This window comes from Olea europaea, chromosome 13 (genome assembly GCF_002742605.1).
Source record: "Olea europaea var. sylvestris chromosome 13, O_europaea_v1, whole genome shotgun sequence".
Taxonomy (NCBI): domain Eukaryota; kingdom Viridiplantae; phylum Streptophyta; class Magnoliopsida; order Lamiales; family Oleaceae; genus Olea; species Olea europaea.
The window spans coordinates 6,070,044-6,092,797 of record NC_036249.1 but is presented as its reverse complement, the minus strand read 5'-3'; the positions used below and the strand labels follow the sequence as shown (position 1 = coordinate 6,092,797).

At 33.3% G+C, this 22,754-nt stretch overlaps 2 protein-coding genes across 5 annotated transcripts; one reads left to right on the top strand and one right to left on the bottom strand.

Annotated features, from left to right (window-relative positions):
• The first annotated feature begins 3,117 nt into the window (after nucleotides 1-3,117).
• On the top strand, nucleotides 3,118-9,880 carry LOC111407420. Of its 4 annotated transcripts, none has more exons than XM_023036880.1 (3): nucleotides 3,118-3,201; nucleotides 3,292-3,531; nucleotides 8,763-9,880. In XM_023036880.1, the coding sequence occupies exon 3, from the start codon at nucleotides 8,954-8,956 to the stop codon at nucleotides 9,509-9,511; it is 558 nt and encodes a 185-aa protein (XP_022892648.1). In that variant the 5' UTR covers nucleotides 3,118-3,201; nucleotides 3,292-3,531; nucleotides 8,763-8,953; the 3' UTR covers nucleotides 9,512-9,880. The 4 variants fall into 4 exon arrangements, with proteins under 4 accessions (XP_022892648.1, XP_022892646.1, XP_022892645.1 ...); XM_023036878.1 differs by having other exon boundaries at nucleotides 3,119-3,201; nucleotides 8,778-9,880; XM_023036877.1 differs by having other exon boundaries at nucleotides 3,121-3,201; nucleotides 8,837-9,880.
• A 1,672-nt stretch (nucleotides 9,881-11,552) lies between these two features.
• Nucleotides 11,553-12,183, bottom strand: LOC111408193. The gene has a single exon (XM_023037989.1). It carries the CDS (start codon nucleotides 12,062-12,064, stop codon nucleotides 11,783-11,785), a length of 282 nt encoding a protein of 93 aa, XP_022893757.1. The 5' UTR covers nucleotides 12,065-12,183; the 3' UTR covers nucleotides 11,553-11,782.
• Nucleotides 12,184-22,754: the final 10,571 nt, after the last annotated feature.

Below are 22,754 nucleotides of genomic sequence, written 5' to 3'. Positions count from 1 at the left end.
ACAAGGTGTTGTGAACATATACTTATCAATATATTGTGTAAATGGTGCATATTTTAATAGAAAATTTTGTCCTAATAAAATATCACATCCTATTGTGGTTGACATGTATATTGTATCAACAAATACTTCTCTAAAGGAAATTAGAAAAGGTACTTGCGTAGCATACTTGCTATATATTACCTTATTTCCTCCTGCTGTTGTAGTTGTGACTATTTTCTTTGAATTGTATTTCCAGTGTTCAGATGGTAGTACATTTGGTAAGTATAAGCTTATTGTATTTCCTGTATCTAAGTAAGCATGAAATTTAATTCTACAATAACTTTTTATATTGAGTGTAATTTCAATATATGGACTCATGGGATTAGTACTTATTATTCTTTCCATGATAACAATGATTTCATATTTTCATCTATTCTTGGTATAATAATTGGGTTATCATCAACTGTTATTTTTAAATATCCTTGACAAATTTTATAAGGACTATATTTCTCAAGAAAGTTCATTCCTAGTAGAATAGGTGAACGATCTACTCCATATAACTCATCTTTGTACAAAATTATTTCTTTAATATATTCTTTCTGATCCTCTCCTACAAGTATAAGAGGGAATTTAACATATTTTCTTATTTCAAGATTATTTCCCAAATAATCCTTAAATATATATGGTTCTGGTATTTCAAAGTCTATTAAATGATTAACAAACTTGGCATTTACATGGCTTTTATCTGCTCCAGTATCTATGAGGACAAGAAGATTCTTCTTAAATCCTTCTTGGTTTACATATCTTGTCTTAATGTAATATTGTGAACTTGATGGTTCAGCAATACTTAAATTCTTAAGTCTGCTTATCCTAGAGTCTTGTCTAGAGGGAAATCTTGCAATAAGATTGTCTCCTTCTAAGCTTACACTATTTCTTCTTATTAGTTTTCCTTCAGAGTTAATTTCTCTAGCTTGTTTATGGAAATCAAGCATTATTTGTTCTGGTATCGTTACTTCATGTTCTTGGTATTTTCTGGGAGGTATATATTGTGCTAATTCCTCAAAATCTTTATGTATGATAATGTTATTAGTTATTTTCCTTAGATTGTTATGATGGCTAGTACTAAAAGCAAAAATTAATTTTATGCTTATACTAATAGCCTTACTTCTTCGTAACATTTTCAAATTTCCAATCCTATAATATAGATTGAAACTTTGGTCAATATTTTCGTCATTTAAAGATATTGCATAATTTGGTTTCACTGTAAATATTATTTTCTGATAAACTAAATTTCCTACAACTGTTCCTAATAGAGCATCTTTAGGATCTTGTAAGATTCTATTGTCCATACAGTAGATTTCTATTGGTATATTCATGCCTTCTCTAAAGAATCCTTTTATCATTATCTAGACTCCTCCTAATTCAATACATTTCAATTTATTTCTTACATTTTCTGGGATTTTGGATAATTGTTGTTTTACCCATTCTTTTGTAATTATAGGTATTTTTGCTTTTCCTATAGTATCTTCTATATTAATAGACATTTCTTTATAATTCATACTTACAATTGTTTTATTTACTCTTGGTAAAATTCCTAAGAATCCTTGATGGAATACATCTTGTTTTCTTTCTTCTTCATTAGAAGTATGCCTATCTCCTAAAAATTCTGTTCTTAAGATTTTTTCAAATCTTTTTAATATTTTCTGTATATTTTGTTCATTTAAAGTATTTTTATTATCTAATACCTCAGTTCTATTTGTTCCATATTTTATTCTTCCTTTAATAATTTCTGGTAACTTTCTCCACCATTCAGAAACAATTCCTCTGAATGTATGTTCTATAAATCCAAAAGCTGTATATGTTTCCCATTTATTAAATTGTATTGCTAAATCTGTACTTTTCATCCATGTTTCAATAGCCTTATTTTTATCTATACAGTTTAAATCTAACCATACTCATGTTGTGTGAATTGGTTCATTATAGGATTTCATTGGATTTATTTCTTTTATGGATTGTTTTCTTACATTTTCAGTATATCTTTTCTGTGTTTTTCTATATTGGTTAATACCATCCTTAAGTGGTATTGTAGTACCATAAGAATAATCTTGTTCTTCATCACTACTAAATTCTACTTTTATATTTTGACTTGAAGATGGATTAATATTCATCTTTATATTTTCCATTTTTTCAGTTAATTCTTCTAACTGTTTTTTATATTCTTCGTACTCTTCTCCTGTAGATTCTAAGAATTTTTGTTCTATTTCTTCTACATCTGTTATCATATATTGTCTTTCTTCATATTCTTTCCCTATATTTTCTTTTTGTGTTATCCTAAAATCTTGAGGTGAATTAATTATAATCCTATCTTTTCCCTTAAAACTTTTATCTAAAAGTAGATTATGTTCTAGGTTTTCTAATCTTTTATGTATATCTCCAAAATTTTCATTTGTGGCATTTTTAGGCAAATAAGGATAACTAGGTTTTTTATGTTTTTCAACTTTTTTTAAAAATTCTTCAATTATATTTTCTTCATCTACTATATTCATCATAATTTTTGGTTCGTAACATGGCTCTGATACCATTTCGTCAGAGTGTGCAGCGGAGGGGTTAATATTTTTAAGACAATTAAAATCTTTATAAGTATTTAAAATGTCACAATAAAATTTATAAAATTCACTATTTTTTATTAATACTTTTTCTTTAATGATTTTATTTAGTTCTTTAATTCTTCTTCTCAGATTAAGAATTAGTTTATATATCTCATTTTCTGTTTTGATTGTATTATTATCTATAGAAACGTTTTTATTTTTTAATTTTGGATCTAAATATTCTGTAAAGAATCCTTTCATTTCTTCTTCTAAATATTTTAATTCATTTTCTGTAGCATTTCTTAGATCAATGAAATTTTCTATAATATTTGGATTTAATTTAATTAAAGATTTTTGGTTTATATTTTCTTGAGGACTTATTTGAGGGTCTTTATACATTGTGGTGGCTTTGGTTGCAATTTTTCTAGAAGGGGTATTTTTGGAAATATGGTTGTTTGAAGACTATTTTTCAAATATTTTCATTTCTTAGTTTATTTTCAAAAACCTTCCTTTTATTTAGGCTGTTTGGATATATTTTCCCCTCATATCTCTCTTTTCTATGTTGTCCTTTTTATTTTGGACTATTGTAAAAGGTGAAGAACGTCGTACACAAAGGGACGAGAATTGGATTCAGGTATCAGGGGGTTAATATAATAATATTCGCAACTGACAACTTTTTTATTCTGTTGATTACGTGGTTTCATGTCAATTTGTAAACGTTTAGGTTCTGGTTGTCTGAAAATAAAGGTTAGGGACCAAATCACGTTTTTGCGGATCGTTGGATCATCCGTTTGTGTAATCGGGTCAGATTTGGTTGCTCCACTTTCACCTCCGCCAATGGTGCTCATTCTCACAAATGCCTGTTCGAATCCAGACAAAAACACTAACCAATCTTCCGTTTACATTTTAGGGTTTTCTTCTACCCATCCCTTCCAATAATCGCGCTCATTCTTCTCTCTAAGAGGTAACTTTTTTTTTTTTAATTTATTTAATTCCCTTTATGAAATTTATATTACGTTGTAGATTCGTATCTCTTTTTGTTTCGGTATTTCATTTAATTCCTACTATGTGATTTAATTGATGTTGAAAACCGAAAAGATTCAACAATGAATTACAGAGTTTAGAACTCCCAGAAAGTCCAACGAGGGCTCAAAGCAGAGATTAAGAAGGAATTAGATTAGTCTTTACAGGGCAGAGTAGGGCGAATGAACTTGACTCCAACTTCCTATCAAACTTTGGATTACATTTGTAATGAGGATTTAGAATATCACACATTAATCTATCAAAGAAAGATTCAACAACAAAATAAAGATTGATTCTTTGGGAATGGACTTTTTGTCAAAGACGGTAATTGGGCATGATCAAGATAGGATTGGATCATCAAATAATAATCAAAATTAGAGCGTTTTGCATTACTCCTTCAAATTGTTGGGGATGCTTTGTCATCACATCGACGAATTCGTCCTTTGCTATACTGAGTTGTACTATATCCGTACGGCACTTGAGCCCTCTCTCATGGAAGAAGGGATGGTGGGCAGCTACTCAACTCCTGGAGATGTCCAAACATACACGATTAGTCTAATGTTCTAGCTGTTATGGATTTAACCAAAAAAGAAATAAAAAAATAAAATAAAAAAAATTCCCCCATTATAATCAAAATTAATGGGGCCCTAATCGGGGCTCAGAGCTCTCTGAACGGATTTAGGTTGGATTCTTGCCTAACACACTCTGGTGAATAGGTTGAGAAAGATGGGGGAGTGGGATGCAGGAAGTGTAGCGAACACTTCAGTGGCTATCCAACCATTCAATCGGCTATTTTGTTGGGGGGGGGGGTGTTAGTTAGTGGATACCCCGATGAGGAATTTACTATCACTTAAAAAAATAAGTTTCTCTAGGTTGGAGTCGTTCTAAAGTGAGAAGCCGAATGACTTTCTTCAAAGAAATAGATACTTTATGATAAGCCCACCCAGCAAAAAAAGTCGCTCTCCGGCGAAAGTACAACTATTATAAGCTCCCATTTTCCTTTCTAATCTGGCTCTTATCCTTACATAGAACTAAGGTGGTAAAAGTCCCTTCCACTCTTGTGGCATGAATACTCTCCAACTTTCATTTCAAGTAGACAAGGGCAATTGAATGGTATTACTAAAAAGAATAAAATAGGGTAGACTTTTAAGAATATAGATTTCTATATCTATATAGAGTGTGGCGATCCTCGTATACTTATGAGCAATTGATGAATATAGACGACAAATCAAAAAATATTCTATACAATTCTTAAAAACGGAAAGATCTAGCTAGTCTAATCATACTATTATATTATATTGCCAATTTTTGTTCATACAATGATCATAGTATGAGGGTGGTTGGGCAAGTTGGCCCCATTGTCTAGTGGTTTAAGACATCTCTCTTTCAAGAATGCAGCTAGGATTTGAATTCCCCTAGGGGTGTGTATCTCTCTCTTTGTTCAATGTGCAAAACTGCAAATCCACACATGCTTTTGCCCCAATTCTGTTGATTAGGGTTTGAGAAAAAAGAAGAAAAGATAAGATGTAGCTAAGAATAGCCAATTTAGTGATAACAATTTTGAACATTTGAATAGCCAAGAAAAAGACAAAGTTTTGATCTTTTTTCAGGTTACGAACACCCAAAATTCGTAATTGTAAATAATTGGGCTTGGAATTGATAGGAAACTAGAATGGATATTTATTCTCAACAATAGGCATGGTATTAATGAGATAGACACCGTTTTAGGTGCAAGTGACTAAAGGGAGAAGGGTCAATATGCTGGATGAAGAAGAGTGAGGCTAGTGATAGGTTGATGACGACCCTCAATGGTTGGCAAGTGAGTAAATTAGTGGAGTCCGAAGTGATAGTATGTATTCTCTAGTGTCTAAAGCCAATTTAATGAGGAATTCTTGCTATTGGTGGTAGGACAAATTATTATTGACATTAATTTATTGTGTCGTGACTTGTGTCGAAATTTATGGTTGTCAATTGCTACTTTCTCCTTGAGGTACTCCATGGCTACATTCCATTTGGGTTTTTTGCAAGTCAAGAATCACTCTGTGTAAAAGGAAGCCATTAGTTTGTTGGATTTCTTACTATCTGTTTCATCTATAATTTAATTGGACAATAAGTCAACCACCGAATCCCATACTTCTGGAAATGTAAATTTTAAGTTGGAGGGCCATCAGAACATGATTATACAATACAATTTCTTCACATTTTATGCATGCGTATATGAATGAGCTGACAAAAATTGGCAATTGACTGCATTTTGAACCAGTTACGCTTAAGCAGGACCTTTCATGTCTCTTGTTACTGTTTGCCCTTGTTAGGCGCTAAACCTTGCGATACAGGATGATAGGGACTTGGAGGTAGGGGCAAGTTAATTATGCTATATATCATGTTAGTTCTATTATTTATTTATTTATTTTTGGTTATTAAATAAAGGTTCGAGGAAAGAAAAAGTGAGAAACATCCAAAATCTAATTCGAACATTATTCATCAGAATTTCATGTTTATGTCCAATATTGTAAAACTAGAAGATCTTTGCTTAAACATTAAGGCACAGTACCGAGACTTTCTTTATCATATATTAGCAAACATGTTGCATTTATGATTAATATTTATGTTCTAGTGTGTATTACTTTATAAAAAATGTGTAGTCTAACATACTCAAAATAGTGCCACTTGAAATTTAAATGACTTGTTTTTACAAGTAGATGCTTTCAATTTAGAGTATGAATAAGGTTTTTCTTTTCCTGAAAAATTTCAGCATAAGTTATTTTCTAGTTAGTTTCTTTAGTATAGTTGTTAGGATACAACATTATAAGTAGTTTCTCTCTCTTTATATATAAATCAAATAACATATACTCACTCCCATATGCCCAGATACACAAAGTCAACTCACAATTTGGGAGTAAGAGAATTATTTATACTGTAGTACGTTATATGGAAAATATAAATTTCAGTACTTATTGTGGTTTTACCAAATTATCTCTACCCTTCTAACTCTTATTTTTGTTTGTACAATTAAGATAATATCATTATCATATGTATCTTCTTTCGACAATTTCTTAGCAATTGTATAGAAGAGTGAATCTCTCTTACTCTGAGCACCCCCTTAGTGTTTATTATTTAAATTTTACCTAATCAAAAAATATTTTAGTCCTTTACTTTTTAAATAGAGAATCTCATCACTAGAATTCTTGCTAAACTTACCCTAACTATAATAATGCCTTTACGCCTGTCAATAGACTTAAGCTAAATTCAATGTCTTTAAATTAACATTTTTCTAATTAATATATTTTCTAACTAAAAATAATTGATTTTACAGTTCTTGCTTGACTTTTAAATGGACTTCTGATTTTCTCAAGTAAAAAAGAAATCATAATCACCCAAAGCACGTTACTTTAAGAAAAATAAATTTAAATCTTGCCACTAAAGTTGAAGTCTTAGTTGGGTTTTGTCATCAATTCAACATTTTGTGAAAGAGTTTCTTATGAAGTGAATAAAAGGCCTTTGAATTCATGTTACCAGCTGAAAATTAGTAAACCAAAGAGAATTTATTTTTAATAAATGAAGGGACTGATAATTAAGGTGGGAACATTTTTTGACATATCTGTTTTACCTGAATGCAAGTTAATGTTGGGAAGACAAGGACACGCTTAAATTCATGTCAGTTCTGTTTTAAGATACAATATTTTTGTTTTACACGATAAACAATGACATGAATTATATGACTAACTAATGAAATATATGTTTTTCCTATCTTATGCTTGGAGGTATACTGCAATTTTTGGCCATGCAATTAGAAACTGGTTAGAATTATAGTAATCTAAAGCTAAATTCAAAATATCTCCTTAAGTGCATGCTTGGTGAAACTTGAATTATAATTTAGCTATTCAAACATAATTTTTGTCCATACATTTCATAGGACCTACAACTTGCTATTCATTTATTATCCACATCTTATAAGTACTTAAAAGCATTGCCACACATGCTACTTAAAAGCATTGCCACACATGCTATAAGAGGAATATGTTCCCCGTAGTACTGAAGTTTTCTACCAATTGTCTCCTTAAGGTGAGATTAAAGATGAAAAGTTGTCAATTACGGAAGAACTGATTTTTCGCAAAAAAATAGGTCATTTTGGTTAGAAGGCATGGGGCTTGGGCTACACACTTGTTGGGCTTATTGCAGCGGTCTAAAGGTTTAAATTCAATTTAAGGGTCTCAACACTTGGAAACATTGACCCTTTAGAAATCCTTTCGGCAACAGTCAATTGTTTGAAAGATCGCAACATTAGGGCTTGGCCAGTCACAGGTTTGACTACATTTTGAGCTAGGGTCAGCAAATTAAAATGTTGGTCATGCCAAGCTAATAGGCGGCAGCACGTGTGTTTTGTTAATCCTGCCTTTGTGCAAGACTCCCCTCCATTGAAAATTGGGATCCCTTTGGGGCAAACTCTAATTACTAAATTTGGGTGATTCAACCCAAATACATTTTCCACCATTTCATCTCCAAATGTATATTCCCCATGAATGATTATTTGTATCCTGGTGAGAGCAGGAAATTTCCCAGTTCTTAAATAGCCTCACAGACAAGATAATTGTTTGTCATTTTTCATTCGTGTTTTTATGGAGGCCATATTTGTTTGGACTTCTGAATCTTATCTCACTGCCCATTTTTCTTACCTCTAGTGTTTGGGAAACTCATTTTACTTGAGTTTTACTTGCATCTTTTTACCATTTGTAGTTTTGATACTAAACATGTTGATGGAATGAAATTCCGACTTGTGTTTGGAATTAGCCCTTGTCTGAGCCCCATTTTTCAATAATATATTTTTCAACAAATTCATTTTCAACTACACGTTCTCTTAATAAAATAACTAGAATGTTGAGGCATACATGTTGAAAGGCAATGCAGCTGAGTTTGTTGCCTGGTGCTCAACTTTAATGTTGCATGAACCTTATGCTGAACTCCTAAGCTCTATACATCTTCTATCTTTTATTCTCTGTCACGGCACATTTTCTTTCCTCTTTTATATAGGAACCCTTTTCCTCTGTTTTTTCAGTTTAGCTTATGTTAATGTGCTGCCTTCTTGCTAAAATTGCGTTATTAGTTTGGGTGCCATTTGTTTTGCACAAATAGGTTTGTCAAATGATTCTAAATTTGTGTTTACAATACAAGTCTTCTATATCCCAGCTTGACACGATGCGGTGGATTATGTACAGCAACTGATATTTGAATACCTTGATGAATAGATATTTGGTCAATCAAATTAGCTTGATTCATGAAGAGAAGGGTTAATCTTGTATGGTTCAGAAACACATTTTATCCTTCGAACGCCAATGCAGATCATTTGACCTTTGTTTGAAGACATGGATAATGTTAAAAATGGTAATACTTCTATGCCAAACGGTTCTCTCATAAAGCCTGTTGATGAAAAACAAACTAGAAACCATGATGACCTTTTGACTCGTCGTCTGAAGAACCGAGAAAGGCAGCGTCGATATAGGGCTCGGAAACGTCATGAGACTGATTTGAAGAAGGCTTTAATCAGTAATCAATCTACTCCAGTTCAGTTTCATCAGGTGTCTACTGAAAACCAATCTGCTCCGCTGCAAGTAAAGGTTTCCCAAAGTGTAACTTCCCCAGATATTGTGACCCGTGTTCACTGCCAACGAGACTGGAAGCGAGATGCTAGAAGGGTCCAAATAAATACGGAACAAGAAGTCAGATCTAACCGCCCGAATAATTTTGGGACACCAACACTTGATGGTAGTCTGGTGCCCACCTTGCAGTCAGGTCTAACGGTAGTTTCGGAGATGAAAAATGGAATTCAATCCAGTGATCTTGTCCCAGAAGATAATACAGCACAGAGATCAGTGCCAAGCCGCAGGCACTGGAAAGCAGAGGCCAGGAGCAAGAAAATCTAAAGTGGCCGAGGCCAGGCTTTTTTCTGGGTTAGTGTGATTGTCTAGCCAATGTTAATAATTGCTCGATAACTTCTTGTCTTAGGAGGAGCTTTTAATGGAAAGGGAATTGCTATAGAAATCATGTAATATGAGTAAGTTATCGTTGTTGGCTTCTTTTGTTAGTAGTCCTTACTGGAACTTCAAATTTGTTTCTTTCCCGTTGTTGGTGTTGCTATTGCAGATTAAAGAAATCAACAAACGAATTGGACAGTAACATTCTCGTTTTTTGTTTGAATTGTTGGCACTTGGCAAGACTCGTAGAGGCACTTAGTAAAACATGGTTATCGGCTGAAGTAACTTGTGATGTGAGAAAAATAGGGCGTTTTGAGATCTTTTGTCTTAAGAAACCCCCTTTCATGGAATCTTTCCCATGGATTAAATGCATCTTTGATGTGTATTATTTTTTGTATCTCTAGCTTCTGGGTGTCTGTTGTGAAGTCTCTGTGGCTAAACTAATCTGAGATTTGTGAAATTACTTTCCTGCATCGTTCAATAATCAATCACAACTTCATAATTTATGAAACTTGTTGAGGTGGAAACAATGTATAATTTGGTATCACTTTTGCTTTTGCTTTTTGGCTTTTTGTAGAAGATCTTTTGAAATAATTTATCTTAATTTTTGTTTGGAAGCTAATTTTTAAAAGAGTCTACCCTTTCGAAGTATTTTTAGAAAAAAGTCGCATCGGACCAGTTTTTTCTAACTGAAAGAATTCTTTCATAGAATTATCTAAATGGATTTAGAAGTAACTTTTGGATCTCAAAAGTTCATTTTGGATTTTTCAAAGTCATGCCAAGTTGGTTGAGTTTTTGAAGTTCAAAAGTTCCTTTTAACTTTTTAAAAGTCATCGAACGATCTCATTGCATATCGAAAGAAGTTTGTCAACCCCCTAGTTTTTAGTAGCAATAATTGTGATTGTAGATATGAATGCTTTGATCATGGCAATGCATAACATTGACCAAATAGAGAACAAAGAGAGGAAAAAGAGAAGGTTTCAATTCCGAAGCCACCATTTTGACCATCATTTGAGAATCCTCTCTACATTTCTTCACGGCAAAGATTGTGACAAAGATGAAGGGATATTATTTCTTGCTCCATTATTAGGAATGGCAATGGAGTAAGGCGGTCCGGCCCTTCTTGTACTTGCTCTATTGCTTTTGTGGACTTTTGAAAGACGGAGTTGAGATTGAAATATCTTCATTTTTTTGTCCTATTTTTCATTTGCTAATTTATTTATATGTTTTAAATATAATTTAACTTTGAAAAAGAAAATTAACAGTTCCTATCTAATTTCCCATCTAATGGGTAAGTCCCCTGTCCAATCAAGGTAGTACAATGTAAGACGGGTATTTTGTCAAGTTCATATTGCCATGCATAGAGTCAGAGGTAAGGGACGAGTTTTTTATACGCAACCTCCAAAATTATATAAATCTAACTTTAATAACGTTATATATATATATATATATATATATATATATATAGAGAGAGAGAGAGAGAGAGAGAGAGAGAGAGAGAGAGAGACACACACACACACTGTTCCTGGTAGTCTCATGAAAACATTGTTAATTAACAGCATGTTCTCACGTTTTTATAACAAAAACCAAGCTCTCTTACTACATGATTTATTTCTCCTCAAATCACATCAATTGTAACTTTTTAAAGATTTGAGATTTCAATTCAATCATAGTTTTCTTATTGTCAAGTTATTGAAGACATATGGTCATGAGGTAGCACAAAATGAGAAATTAATGGAACCCAAGACTAAATTCAGAGTAATGTTATTCATAAACAACCATAATTGTAGGCCTTTCATGTAATCGTGACGATTGATGTGGGCTATACTCATTTTTATCAATATAGAAACAAAAATAAAAGCCCGATTGACCCTTCCAATTTATCAAATGAGTAACGTTCACTTGAACTACACCTATGATTAGCATTATTCATAAATCTATACGATTTTCATTTCAAGAATGTAAAATTAATAAAAGTGAATACAAAAAGAGGAGACCAAACAACAAATATCCCACAAATACAACTTAATCTTTTTCAAACAAACCAGATGAACAAATCAACAAGCAATTTTTACAGAAATATTCTATGGACACAAATTTTACAGAAAGTAAATAGTACTAAATATGATTGGACATTATAATAAACGAAATTTTAACATTCTCTCATTCTTTTATTTCTATTTAGTTGTCCTTACCAAGCAAACAAAAATTGTGTGATAATCATCCATTGATTCTTTGTCGCGGATCCTCAAAGCTCCAATCTCTTCTCATCCCACTACTTCTCGCCAACCTCGGCATGCCGGTTTCACCATCAAAACCAGCAATGGGTCCAGTCATATGAACAAGATGAGGCGACTTCTTTACGGCATGATCATGAGGCAGCCGGTTTGCCAACCACAGGCTCAAATGTGGTTTCTCCATATTAATGGATAGAAATTCTCTAAGATCCTTGTCTGAATCTGTCCTTATCATGGCTTGGCAATTAAGGCAATTGAGACTCATGTTTAATGCTGCTATAAATTTGATGAATTCCTAGTGAAAACAAATTTGATTGCCTGTGGATAATTAATTGAGAGAAGTGTAGGAGAGAATAAGAGATGTAATTTTCAGGGATTAGTTTATCAAATTAAAGGTGGCTGCCTTATCTCTTAACTTCTCCTTAATCATAGCCTATAATTGCTTGCAGACCATAAATCCTGAAAGAAAGCTCATCCATTATTAGGTTTATTACACCCCTCATGCAGTGAGGGATTCACGTGAGCACTAGCATGGTAGCGAACGCCACGTGGCAGCCCACGTGTTCGCCATCATGATAAGAGAAGATTATGACGCATTTATGATGTCATCATCCTTCTGGTCTTCGTGCGGAATTGTCCTTCGGCCGAAATAGTGATTGCTGATGACCATGGGCGAAGTAGGCTTTCGCCGTTTCACTCGCACTTGCGAGAAAGGAAGTCTTCAATGAGGAAGCTACCTTATCAGGTTCTTAGATATCCACACATGATCTTCAGAGATCAAGAAAATCTCCCAGAGTCAATCTCTACAAGGAAACTCAATTAAGCAAAAACTCATAAGAAACCTACCCTAACTTGGAGAGGTAGACCAACTAATCAGTGTGTGACATGTGGAGTGAGTTTTTTTTTTGGCATGCATAGTAACTTGTTCCTTGATAATCTCTCTTCTATATATATTAGGTAAAGGTTAACGTCATTGCTGACAGCCGCAGTGTGAGAGTTCGATTCTTGAGATATGGAATTGAACTTTTTATGGGCATCATTGAACGGGCAAATTCTTGTTCATTGGCCTGCTGGGACACATCCTGCGATTTACCTCCCTCACGATGCTCCAGGGATAGGGAGGTGGGGGCCCTCAAGGTTGTGATTCAACTTTTTTTTTCTTTAGCATACACTTTTATTTTCATATTTAATTCTGGCCAAATCTCTCCTAGCTTGTCTTTCACAGGCCAACTCCCTTCCCTTGGCTCAACAATCTTGGTGCTAACAATTTGGGTCGTATTATATAGGTAACATATAGGTAAAAAAAAAAATGTATTTTGAAATAGTAATTTGATGGAGAATTTGTGACTAAAAATAAAGAAAAATTTTGAATTTGCACATAATATTATTTTATTGAAGAATATGATTAAAAAAAGTTTTGAATTTGCGTATAATATTATTTTATTGAAGAATTTGGTTGAAAAGAAAAGAAAAAAAATGTATTTTGAAGAAAATAGAAATCAAATAAGGCCTAAGGTTTAAATATAACAATTATTTTGTTTAAATTGAATATATATAATTCTGTTATAAGAATAAACCAGACTCATCAAATGACATTGTTGTCATATACTGCATAATTCAAAGGAAGAGTAAAGATTCGAAACTTTAAAATTATACTTGCAAAAAATTACAAGATTGAACATTGTGACCTAGTGGTTAAGCTTATAATAAGCTTTGCAAGAGGTCACAGGTTCGAATCTTTTTTAGTCTCCCTCCCCATTGAATTTTGGTAAAAATAGTAGAATAAAAATATTGCACAACAAATTTGTTGGTCAGGGATTCAAACCAAGGACTTCCAATATGTAAATGTAAGCTCTAACCAATTGAGCTAATAGAAAAGTTTGAAAATTAAATGAATTACCAATAATATTAGCTAAAATTTTAATCTAATGTCAACAAAAAAAATTGTTCTCAATGGATCCAGCACGCACAGCCTCGAGTGCTCATCAGACTCTGAATCCGTCCCTACCTCCGATGTAAAGTGCTGGTATAACAAAGTGGTACTAGGAAGCATTCGCAGCTAGCCCCAGCTAAAGAATAGGTTCACTCAACGATATTCGACAGGGGGCAATGAAAGACTACCTTAAATTTTTCAACAAGATTAATAACATTGGTAATATTTTCGACAAAAAAATTCATCGGACGTCGGTCCTGTGGACATGTTTGCATATGAGAACCCATTTTGAATAGACGTCCATAATAAGAATCCAAAGACTCGTGCAAAATTAGTTGACATAATCCAAGAGGAAATTCATGCAGTGAAAATCTAGAAAAGACGAAATGATGATGCATCCGATTTCTAATTTATTGTAAGATGCAAAATTCACGCTAGTATATTCTTGCCTTTTAGGATTCCAAATCAATCTCTATTGCAGATCTCTTTGGCCATGACACAAGTGATCTCATCAATAATCTCTCTTTCCAGGTGTTCGCTAGTAAATGCATCTATTGCAAGTGCACAGATCGCGTATAAATAATAAAGTGGACTAACGAATTCGAGTTATTGATCTCACAAGGAATGATTACTTAATTAACAATAGACAAATTTAATTTTAAAAATGAGACAAACAATTAAATACGGTTTTGAGAATAATAAAAATAACTTTAAAATGGTGTTTGACACCCATTTTTATGAAAAAAAAAATGAATTTTGGAATAATATATTGATGGAAAATATGTGGATGAAAAATAATGAAAAGTTTTTTATTTACGTTTAATATTATTTTAATGAAGAATGTGTGATTAAAAAGAAGGGATAGAAAAATGTATTTTGATGAAAATGGGAATCAAACATAGCCTCAATCTAACAAAAATGATCGAGATAAGTAAATCTAAAATTTGAGGAAGGTTGAATTTTAAAATAGTTGGAATTCATAATTTCACTTAATTATCGCTTATTTAATTTCTCAACAGGCTTTTTAACAAATTATCAATTTAATATGTTAGACCAAATTTTATTATTTTAACTAATTACCTATTTCAAGTGAAATTAGTCCTAATCGATTGATTTAATCTACCAGATCTTCTGTGTCGATTAAAACTCAATAGATTGCATTAATTATTTATGAAAATAACTCAATGGGCCACCTAAGATTATGCATATATCTCTATCTCTGATAAGAACCAATGTATTTACTACTTGATCTAAAATGTACAATTTTTACTCAAAGAGTGTACACTTACTCAACGCGATTATTTAATGGCCAACTAAATGAAAATCATTAAATACAATAATACTATTACACATAAAAATAAGTACTTTAACATTATTAAATTAATCAAGCTATATTAAACTACTTCAATCATCTCAATTCTCAACGTCAAAAGTTTAGCTCATTATATATAAATGACAAAAAATAAAAAATTATAAGTTAGAGAAAATAATGAATTAAATACAAGATAAAATGTAGAACTTGTCCCCTGGTTGGATTCTTGATTTTTCCTCAAAATCTCTCTACTTTTCTTGATTTTTTCCCCTCCCTTTTGCCTCTTCTTTACCTTTGTTTGTATTGAATGTAGTAATTAATTAGTTATGAGCTTTCATCTCACTTTTTGGGTCTTAAAAAACCCCAAAATCGTACCCTATACATTCCCCAAAATGCCCCTAACAAAATTCGAAATTAACAAAAAGAGGCAGAAATTATCTACGCCCTGATAGAGCCAAACATTCTCGCACCCGTATGGGTGTATGCATGTGTTATTTTAACCCACGTGTGCCCCAAAATTTGCCTTCCAGCCCCCAGTATTTGTGTGAAAGGTTCCTCAATTTTTGTTTCGGACAATTTGGTCCCCAGTATTTTACCCTTGTCAGGCAATTCATTCTATTAGAATTTTAGCAAGTGTAACAATGAATTTGCTCTGTAGATTGTGATGGAGAGTTGGAATTATAATTCGATCCGTTATTTTATTTTAGATATACGGTCACGAGAAAAATGAGTGGCCGATGAATGTTCATTATGTCTTTCTTTTTTTCTTATGACACATCAATGGATGTCAAAGTTGACGGTATTTCACTTGCTTGCTTTAGGCAGCATGCCCAAATTTAAAATTAGCAACTGAAATCAAAGTATGCATCATATTTCACTTGCCATATATTGCACAATTTAGTATATACATCGAGTATTGAAAATCATAAACACACGTTATGCTCACTAGCTTTTGTAGGAATTGGTTCAAATATTAAATGACATGTGTGTAAAAAAAAAAGGAAAATGAAAAGGTGTGTAAAAAAAAAGGAAAATGAAAAGGTGCGACTACGTGTCAACTTCGACCAAATATTCGGACTTGACCCGATGGTCAAATTATAAAAGTAAATATGCCAACTTATTCTACTCGTCGAGTAGATCGTCGTGGTATATTTGGAATCTTGAAACCAATTCCGGATGAATGAGAAATTGCGGACCAAAGTTGAAAGAAATGAAGTGTTGCAACTTTTCGAAAAGTGCAAGTTTTGGCCAATTGTTGCAACTTTTTTGAAAGGATGCATGTTTTGGCCCACACCACTTCATTTGCACCCTTTTTACATCTATAAATAGAACCCTATAAACATGATTTTAAGTACACCAATTGCATTGAGCATTCATTCTCCTCTTGCAATTCTCTTCTTTCTAATTCTATAGCATTTTATACATTTCCTTTGTAGAGGGGAAATTCTATCAAAAGTTCGTCGATTTCTTGTGGTTTGAAGTACTGCTACCACAAGTTGTGAATCCATTGTATCTTGGGAGACAAGTGTCATTCACCGTGAGCACCGTAGTGGGGCAATTTATCTTAAGGAAAGAGATAACGTCTAACCTTGGATTATTCTCTTTTTCTACTCATTCTTAATGCTTGTTTTGCGTAATCTTTATACCGAAACTCTATCCAATTTTTCATTCATATAAATTGTGTTTTGATCACGCTCTTAATGGTTAAAACTGGTCAAACAAATATATAAAAAACCAACCCTTACATAACCCTTTTTATTAGTCGTCTCCAACAATCTTAAGACAAATTTGTGTCTTTTTGGTTGATTGTGGACAAACATTACTTTGTTTGAATAGTACTTTGTGTACTATTCCTCCACCGATATTATCATCATTTTGTTAAACTTCTGTTTGTGTAACAGAAATGACTACCATCGGGATTTCGTCAAGTCGAAATGGTTCCAATAATGTGGTACCACCCGTGGCCATACCGTTGCATAATACTACTATCCCACATGGGGAAAAGTCGGAAAAATTTGTAGGAGTAGACTTCAAGAGGTGGCAACAAAAGATGTTGTTTTATCTCACCACTCTTAATTTGGCTAAATTTCTAAAGGAAACTGCACCGGCTGTACAAGAAAGGGAAAATAATCGTGAATCGATTATTACTTTGGATGCATGGAAACACTCGGACTTCCTATGCAAGAACTATATCCTAAACGCATTGGATAATACACTATATGTGGTGTATAGTTCAAAGAAATCAGCCAAGGAACTATGAGATTCTTTGGAGACAAAGTACAAGACCGATGATGCCGGAACAAAGAAGTTCATTGTTGGCAAATTTTTGGATTACAAGATAGTGGATTCTAAAATCGCAATTGGTCAAGTGCAAGAGATTCAAGTCTTGTTACACGACATCCATGCCAAAAAAATGGAATTGAGTGAATCATTCCAAGTGACTGCCATTATTGAGAAACTCCCTCCTATGTGGAGAGATTTCAAAAATTACCTCAAGCACAAATGCAAGGAAATGAACTTGGAAGAATTAATTGTGCGCTTGAGGATTGAAGAGAACAATCGAAAAATCGAACGGAGGCCGATTGATCAAGATGGTGCAAATTTTGTTGAAATAGAATCATAGGCAACAAACAAGAAACGAAAGGCTCCTAATTATGCACCGCGAATAGACAATTCCAAGAAGGCTAAGAAGTTCAAAGAGAATTGTTACAACTATGGCAAGGCTGGACATCGTTCAAGTGAATATTGAAAGCCAAAGAAGAATGCTCAAGCCCACATGGTTGCAAATAACACTCTATCCGTTGGACTGCAAGAAATGAGTTTATCTGCAATAGTGTCCAAATGCAACATGATTGGAAATACTAGAGAATGGTGGATTGACATCGGCGCTACCCACCATGTGTGTGCCGACAAGGGGATATTCTCCAACTATCAAGAATTGAGGGGAACAACTATACATGGAAAATTCTGCAAGCTCCAAAGTTGAAGGACAAAGCAAAGTCACTTTGAATATGACATCCGGGAAAGAACTCGTCCTCAACAACTTCCTACATGTGCCAGATATAAGAAAGAATTTAGTCTCCGAGTCTCTACTTAGCAAGAATGATTGTAAACTTATATTTGTATTCGATAAATTTGTGTTGTCTAAAAATGAGATGTATGCAAGGAAATGATACATGTGTGATGGAATGTTCAAGTTGAACGTTCTTGCAATTGTACCGAAACAAGTCGTTATGAATAAAACTATAAATTCCGTTTACTTGCCTGAGCCTTCATGTTTGTGGCATAGTCGATCAGGACATGTGAATTACAAATCGTTGTGCAAACTAATGAATCAAAGTTTAATTCCGGCGCATAAAATCAATCCTAATCATAAATTTAAAATATGTGTTGAAGCAAAATTGGCTAAAACACCGTTTCATTCAATACAAAGGAACACAACCCCTCTTGTATTGATCTATAGCGATATATGCGATCTAAAATTTGTACAAACTCGAGGTGGTAAGAAATACTTTGTGACATTTATTGATGATTATACAAAGTTTTGCTATGTCTTTCTTTTGAGAAGTAAAGAAGAAGCTTTAGATGCATTCAAAACCTATAAGATTAAAGTTGAAACACAACTTGAAAAATGAATAAAAAAATATTTGTAGTGATGGAGGAGGTGAATTTGGGGCACCGTTTGAAGACTTTTTTTCTGAACATGGAATTGTTCATCAAACAACGGCACCTTACTCTCCTCAATCAAATGGTGTTGCAGAACGCAAAACTGAACACTTAAAGAAATGATGAATGTCATGTTAATAAGTTTGGCTTTACCACAGAACGTGTGGGGGAGGCTATTTTAACGGAAAATAGTCTTCTTAATAAAATACCTCTTAAGAAAATAGAAGAGATATCATATGAAATATGGAAAGACTATCCTCCATCATATCAATACTTGAAAGTGTGGGGGTGTTTGGCTAAGGTTGAGGTACCTAAGCCTAAACAAGTGAAAATCGGTCCTAAAACGATATATTGCATATTTATTGGATATGCCAATAATAGTAGTGCATATCGATTTATTGTACACAAATTCGAAATACAAGACGTACACGAATGGACCATAATTGAATCAAGGAATGCGACATTCTTTGAAAATATTTTTCCTTGCAAAGGTAAGGAAAATACGAGTTCTAACAAGAGAACGTATGAAACTACCAATGGAACTTCAAATGAGGAAGAACCAAGGTGTAGTAAAAGGGCTAGGACTTCCAAAACATTTGGCCCAAATTTTCTAACCTATATGGTAGAGGATGATCCAAAAACTTTCGATGAAACAATGTCTACACCGAAAGCACTGCATTGGAAAGAAGCTATTAAAAATGAGATAAATTCTATAATGCAAAACCATACATGAGAGTTGGTTGATTTACCTCCCGGTAATAAGCCTTTAGAATGCAAATGAATATTCAAAAAGAAATTGAAAACTGACGGATCCATTGATAAATATAAGACTAGATTGGTTGCTAAAAGATATAGGCAAAAGGAAGGACTTGATTTCTTTGATACCTACTCACCCGTGACTAGAATCACGTCGATAAGGTTGTTAATTGCAATTGCGATAATACACAATCTTGAGATTCATCAAATAGATGTAAAAACAGCATTTCTAAATGGTGAGTTAGAGCAACATGAAGGGTTCGTTTCTCCTAACCAAAAACACAAAGTGTGTAAACTTGTTAAGTCCTTGTATGGATTAAAACAGGCTCCTAAACAATGACACCAAAAGTTTGACAAAATAATGTTGTCAAATGGAATAAAGATCAACGAATGTGACAAATGTGTATATATTAAACATACACCATATGCCTATGTAATTGTTTGTCTATATGTGGACGACATGTTAATAATGGGCAATAGTCACGAAATGTTGCTTAACCCCAAAAAGATGCTAACAAAGCATTTCGATATGAAAGATATGGGTGTGGCAGATGTAATCCTAGGGATTAAAATTTCTAGAATGCAGGATGAAATTGTACTTTCACAATCTCACTACATAGAAAAAGTACTTAAAAAGTTTGACGTGTTTGAGGAAAATCCTACGAAAACTCCTCTTGATCCGAGTATGCACTTAGTCAAGAATACAGGAGAAAGCATATCACAACTAAGGTATTCACAAATAATTGGCAATCTTATGTATATTACAAACTGCACTCGACCGGATATTGCTTTTGCGGTGAATAAATTTAGTAGATTTACAAGTAATCCAAACCGTGATCATTGGAAGGCTTTGACGAGGGTTTTAAGGTACTTGAAATATACCTTAACCTATGGATTACACTTCACAAAATATCCTGCAGTACTAGAAGGATATTTTGATGTGAATTAGATATTCGATATGAAGGATTCCAAGTCTACTAGTGGTTATGTATTCACCATTGGTGGAGCTACTATATCATAGAAATCAACAAAGCAAACGTGCATAGCTCGATCAACAATGAAATCTGAATTTATTGCTTTGGACAAAGTTGGAGAAGAAGCAGAATGACTTCGAAATTTTTTAGAAAATGTTCCATGTTGGCCCAAGCCAGTACCTGCGATAAGTATACATTGTGATAGTCAATCAGCAATTGGAAGGGCTCGAAGCAACATGTATAATGGTAAGTCTAGACATATTCGTTATAGACACAATATCATTAAGCAACTGATCTCAAATGACGTTATCTCCATAGATTATGTGAAATTAAAGGAGAATATTGCAGATCCACTGACGAAAAGTTTGCCTAGAGATCAAATGTGTTGCCTATCGAGAGGAATGGGATTAAAGCCTACTACGTAAGAGTTTTTACAATGGTAACCCTACCTTGTTGACTGGAGATCCCAAGATCTTAGTTCAAAAGGACAACTAAGTTGTGAAAATTCCATGAAGCACTTAGGAAATTAGAATTCCTAACTCATTCCTATGATACTAAAGTGCTTTCTGCAGAGTAAATAAAGGCTAAGATTATCTTTTAATGATTCCTATATCTTGATTAAATCAAGTGGAGTAGGGCAAAATACTCTTAATAGGAGGTCACCTATGTAAGTGTGAAGTGGGGCCGCTTCGATAAGAATTGTTTAAAGTTTGAATTCTTTAAACACTTATGAAACCAAGAAGGGTTCAGGGCCAAAATGAACCAAGTCATGAGAATTAAGTACAGAATAGGGAAGATATCTGTGTGAGAACTGTTGTCTTGACTTACACCAAAGGCTGAGTGGTTCAAGACCTATGGTTCACCAATTAGCCGAGTAAGTCAGATAGTGTTTCACTAAGGGAGGTTCAAGGCCAGAAGCCACCATCCCTGATACAGTATTTTTTCGCACTCTCTCTACATTGCATCATATTATCGCATTTGCATATACGTACCCGAATTTTCATTCATGTGGGGGATTGTAGAAATTGGTTCAAATATTAAATGAAAAGGTGTGTAAAAATTGGAAAATGAAATGTGACTATGTGTCAATTTCGACCAAATATTCGGACTTGATCCATTAGTCAAATTACAAAAGTAAATAGACCAACTTATTCTACTCGTCGAGTAGATCGTCGTAGTATATTTGGACTCTTGAAACTAATTCCGGATGAATGAGAAATTGCAGACCAAAGTTGGAAAAAATGAAGTGTTGCAACTGTTCGAAAGGTGCAAGTTTTGGCCAAGTGTTGCAACTTTTTTGAAATGATGCATGTTTTGGCCCACACCACTTCATTTGCACCCTTTATACATCTATAAATAGAACCCTATGGACATGATTTTGGGTACACCAATTGCATTGAGCATTCATTCTCCTCTTGCAATTCTCTTCTTTCTAATTCTATAGCATTTCATACATTTCCTTTGTAGAGGGGAAATTCTGTCAAAAGTTCGTCGATTTCTTGTGGTTTGAAGTGTTACTACCACAAGTTGTGAATCCATTGTATCTTGGGAGACAAGTGTCATTCACCGTGAGCACCGTAGCGGGGTAATTTGTCTTAAAGAAAGAGATAATGTCTCGCCTTGAATTATTCTCTTTTTCCACTCCTTCTTAATCCTTGTTTGCGTAATCTTTATACCGAAACTCTGTCCAAATTTTTATTCATATATATTGTGTTTTGATCATGCTCTTGCGGGTTAAAACTGGTCAAACAAATATATCAAAAATCAACCCTTACATAACCATTTTTATAAGTCGTCTTCAACAGCTTTATATTCGCATATTAATATATATTAATCACATCGACGGTTCTCAAAGGTTGACATGATCTACTAACATAACATGGCAGATGATGTTATATTGACAACTACGATTAGTTCATTAAAACTGTATAATTTATCATTCGAAGACCAAAATATCCGTAGTTCATATAATTTTATATATCAAAACGAAATAGAAACACGAAAGGAATGAGATAATTAGTTTTTTCTTTTCAATTTTGTCAAAAAAATTTGTAATCTACTTGTACATTCAATGTGTACATCTTGGATAACATTCTGTCATTAAATGTAAAAATTGAGACCATAAACTTAAATAAGTTTTGGAGAAATCAACGAAAAAAATTAATTGTCATATGATGAAATGTCATCCATAATGTAAGTGTAGCGAAACTAATTTTTTAAACCAATTTACTGTAGTATTTTCTCATGTATAATGAAAATAATCTTTGAAAGAAAACCAAACACATTTTCTTACATTTTCTTGTACCAATACAAA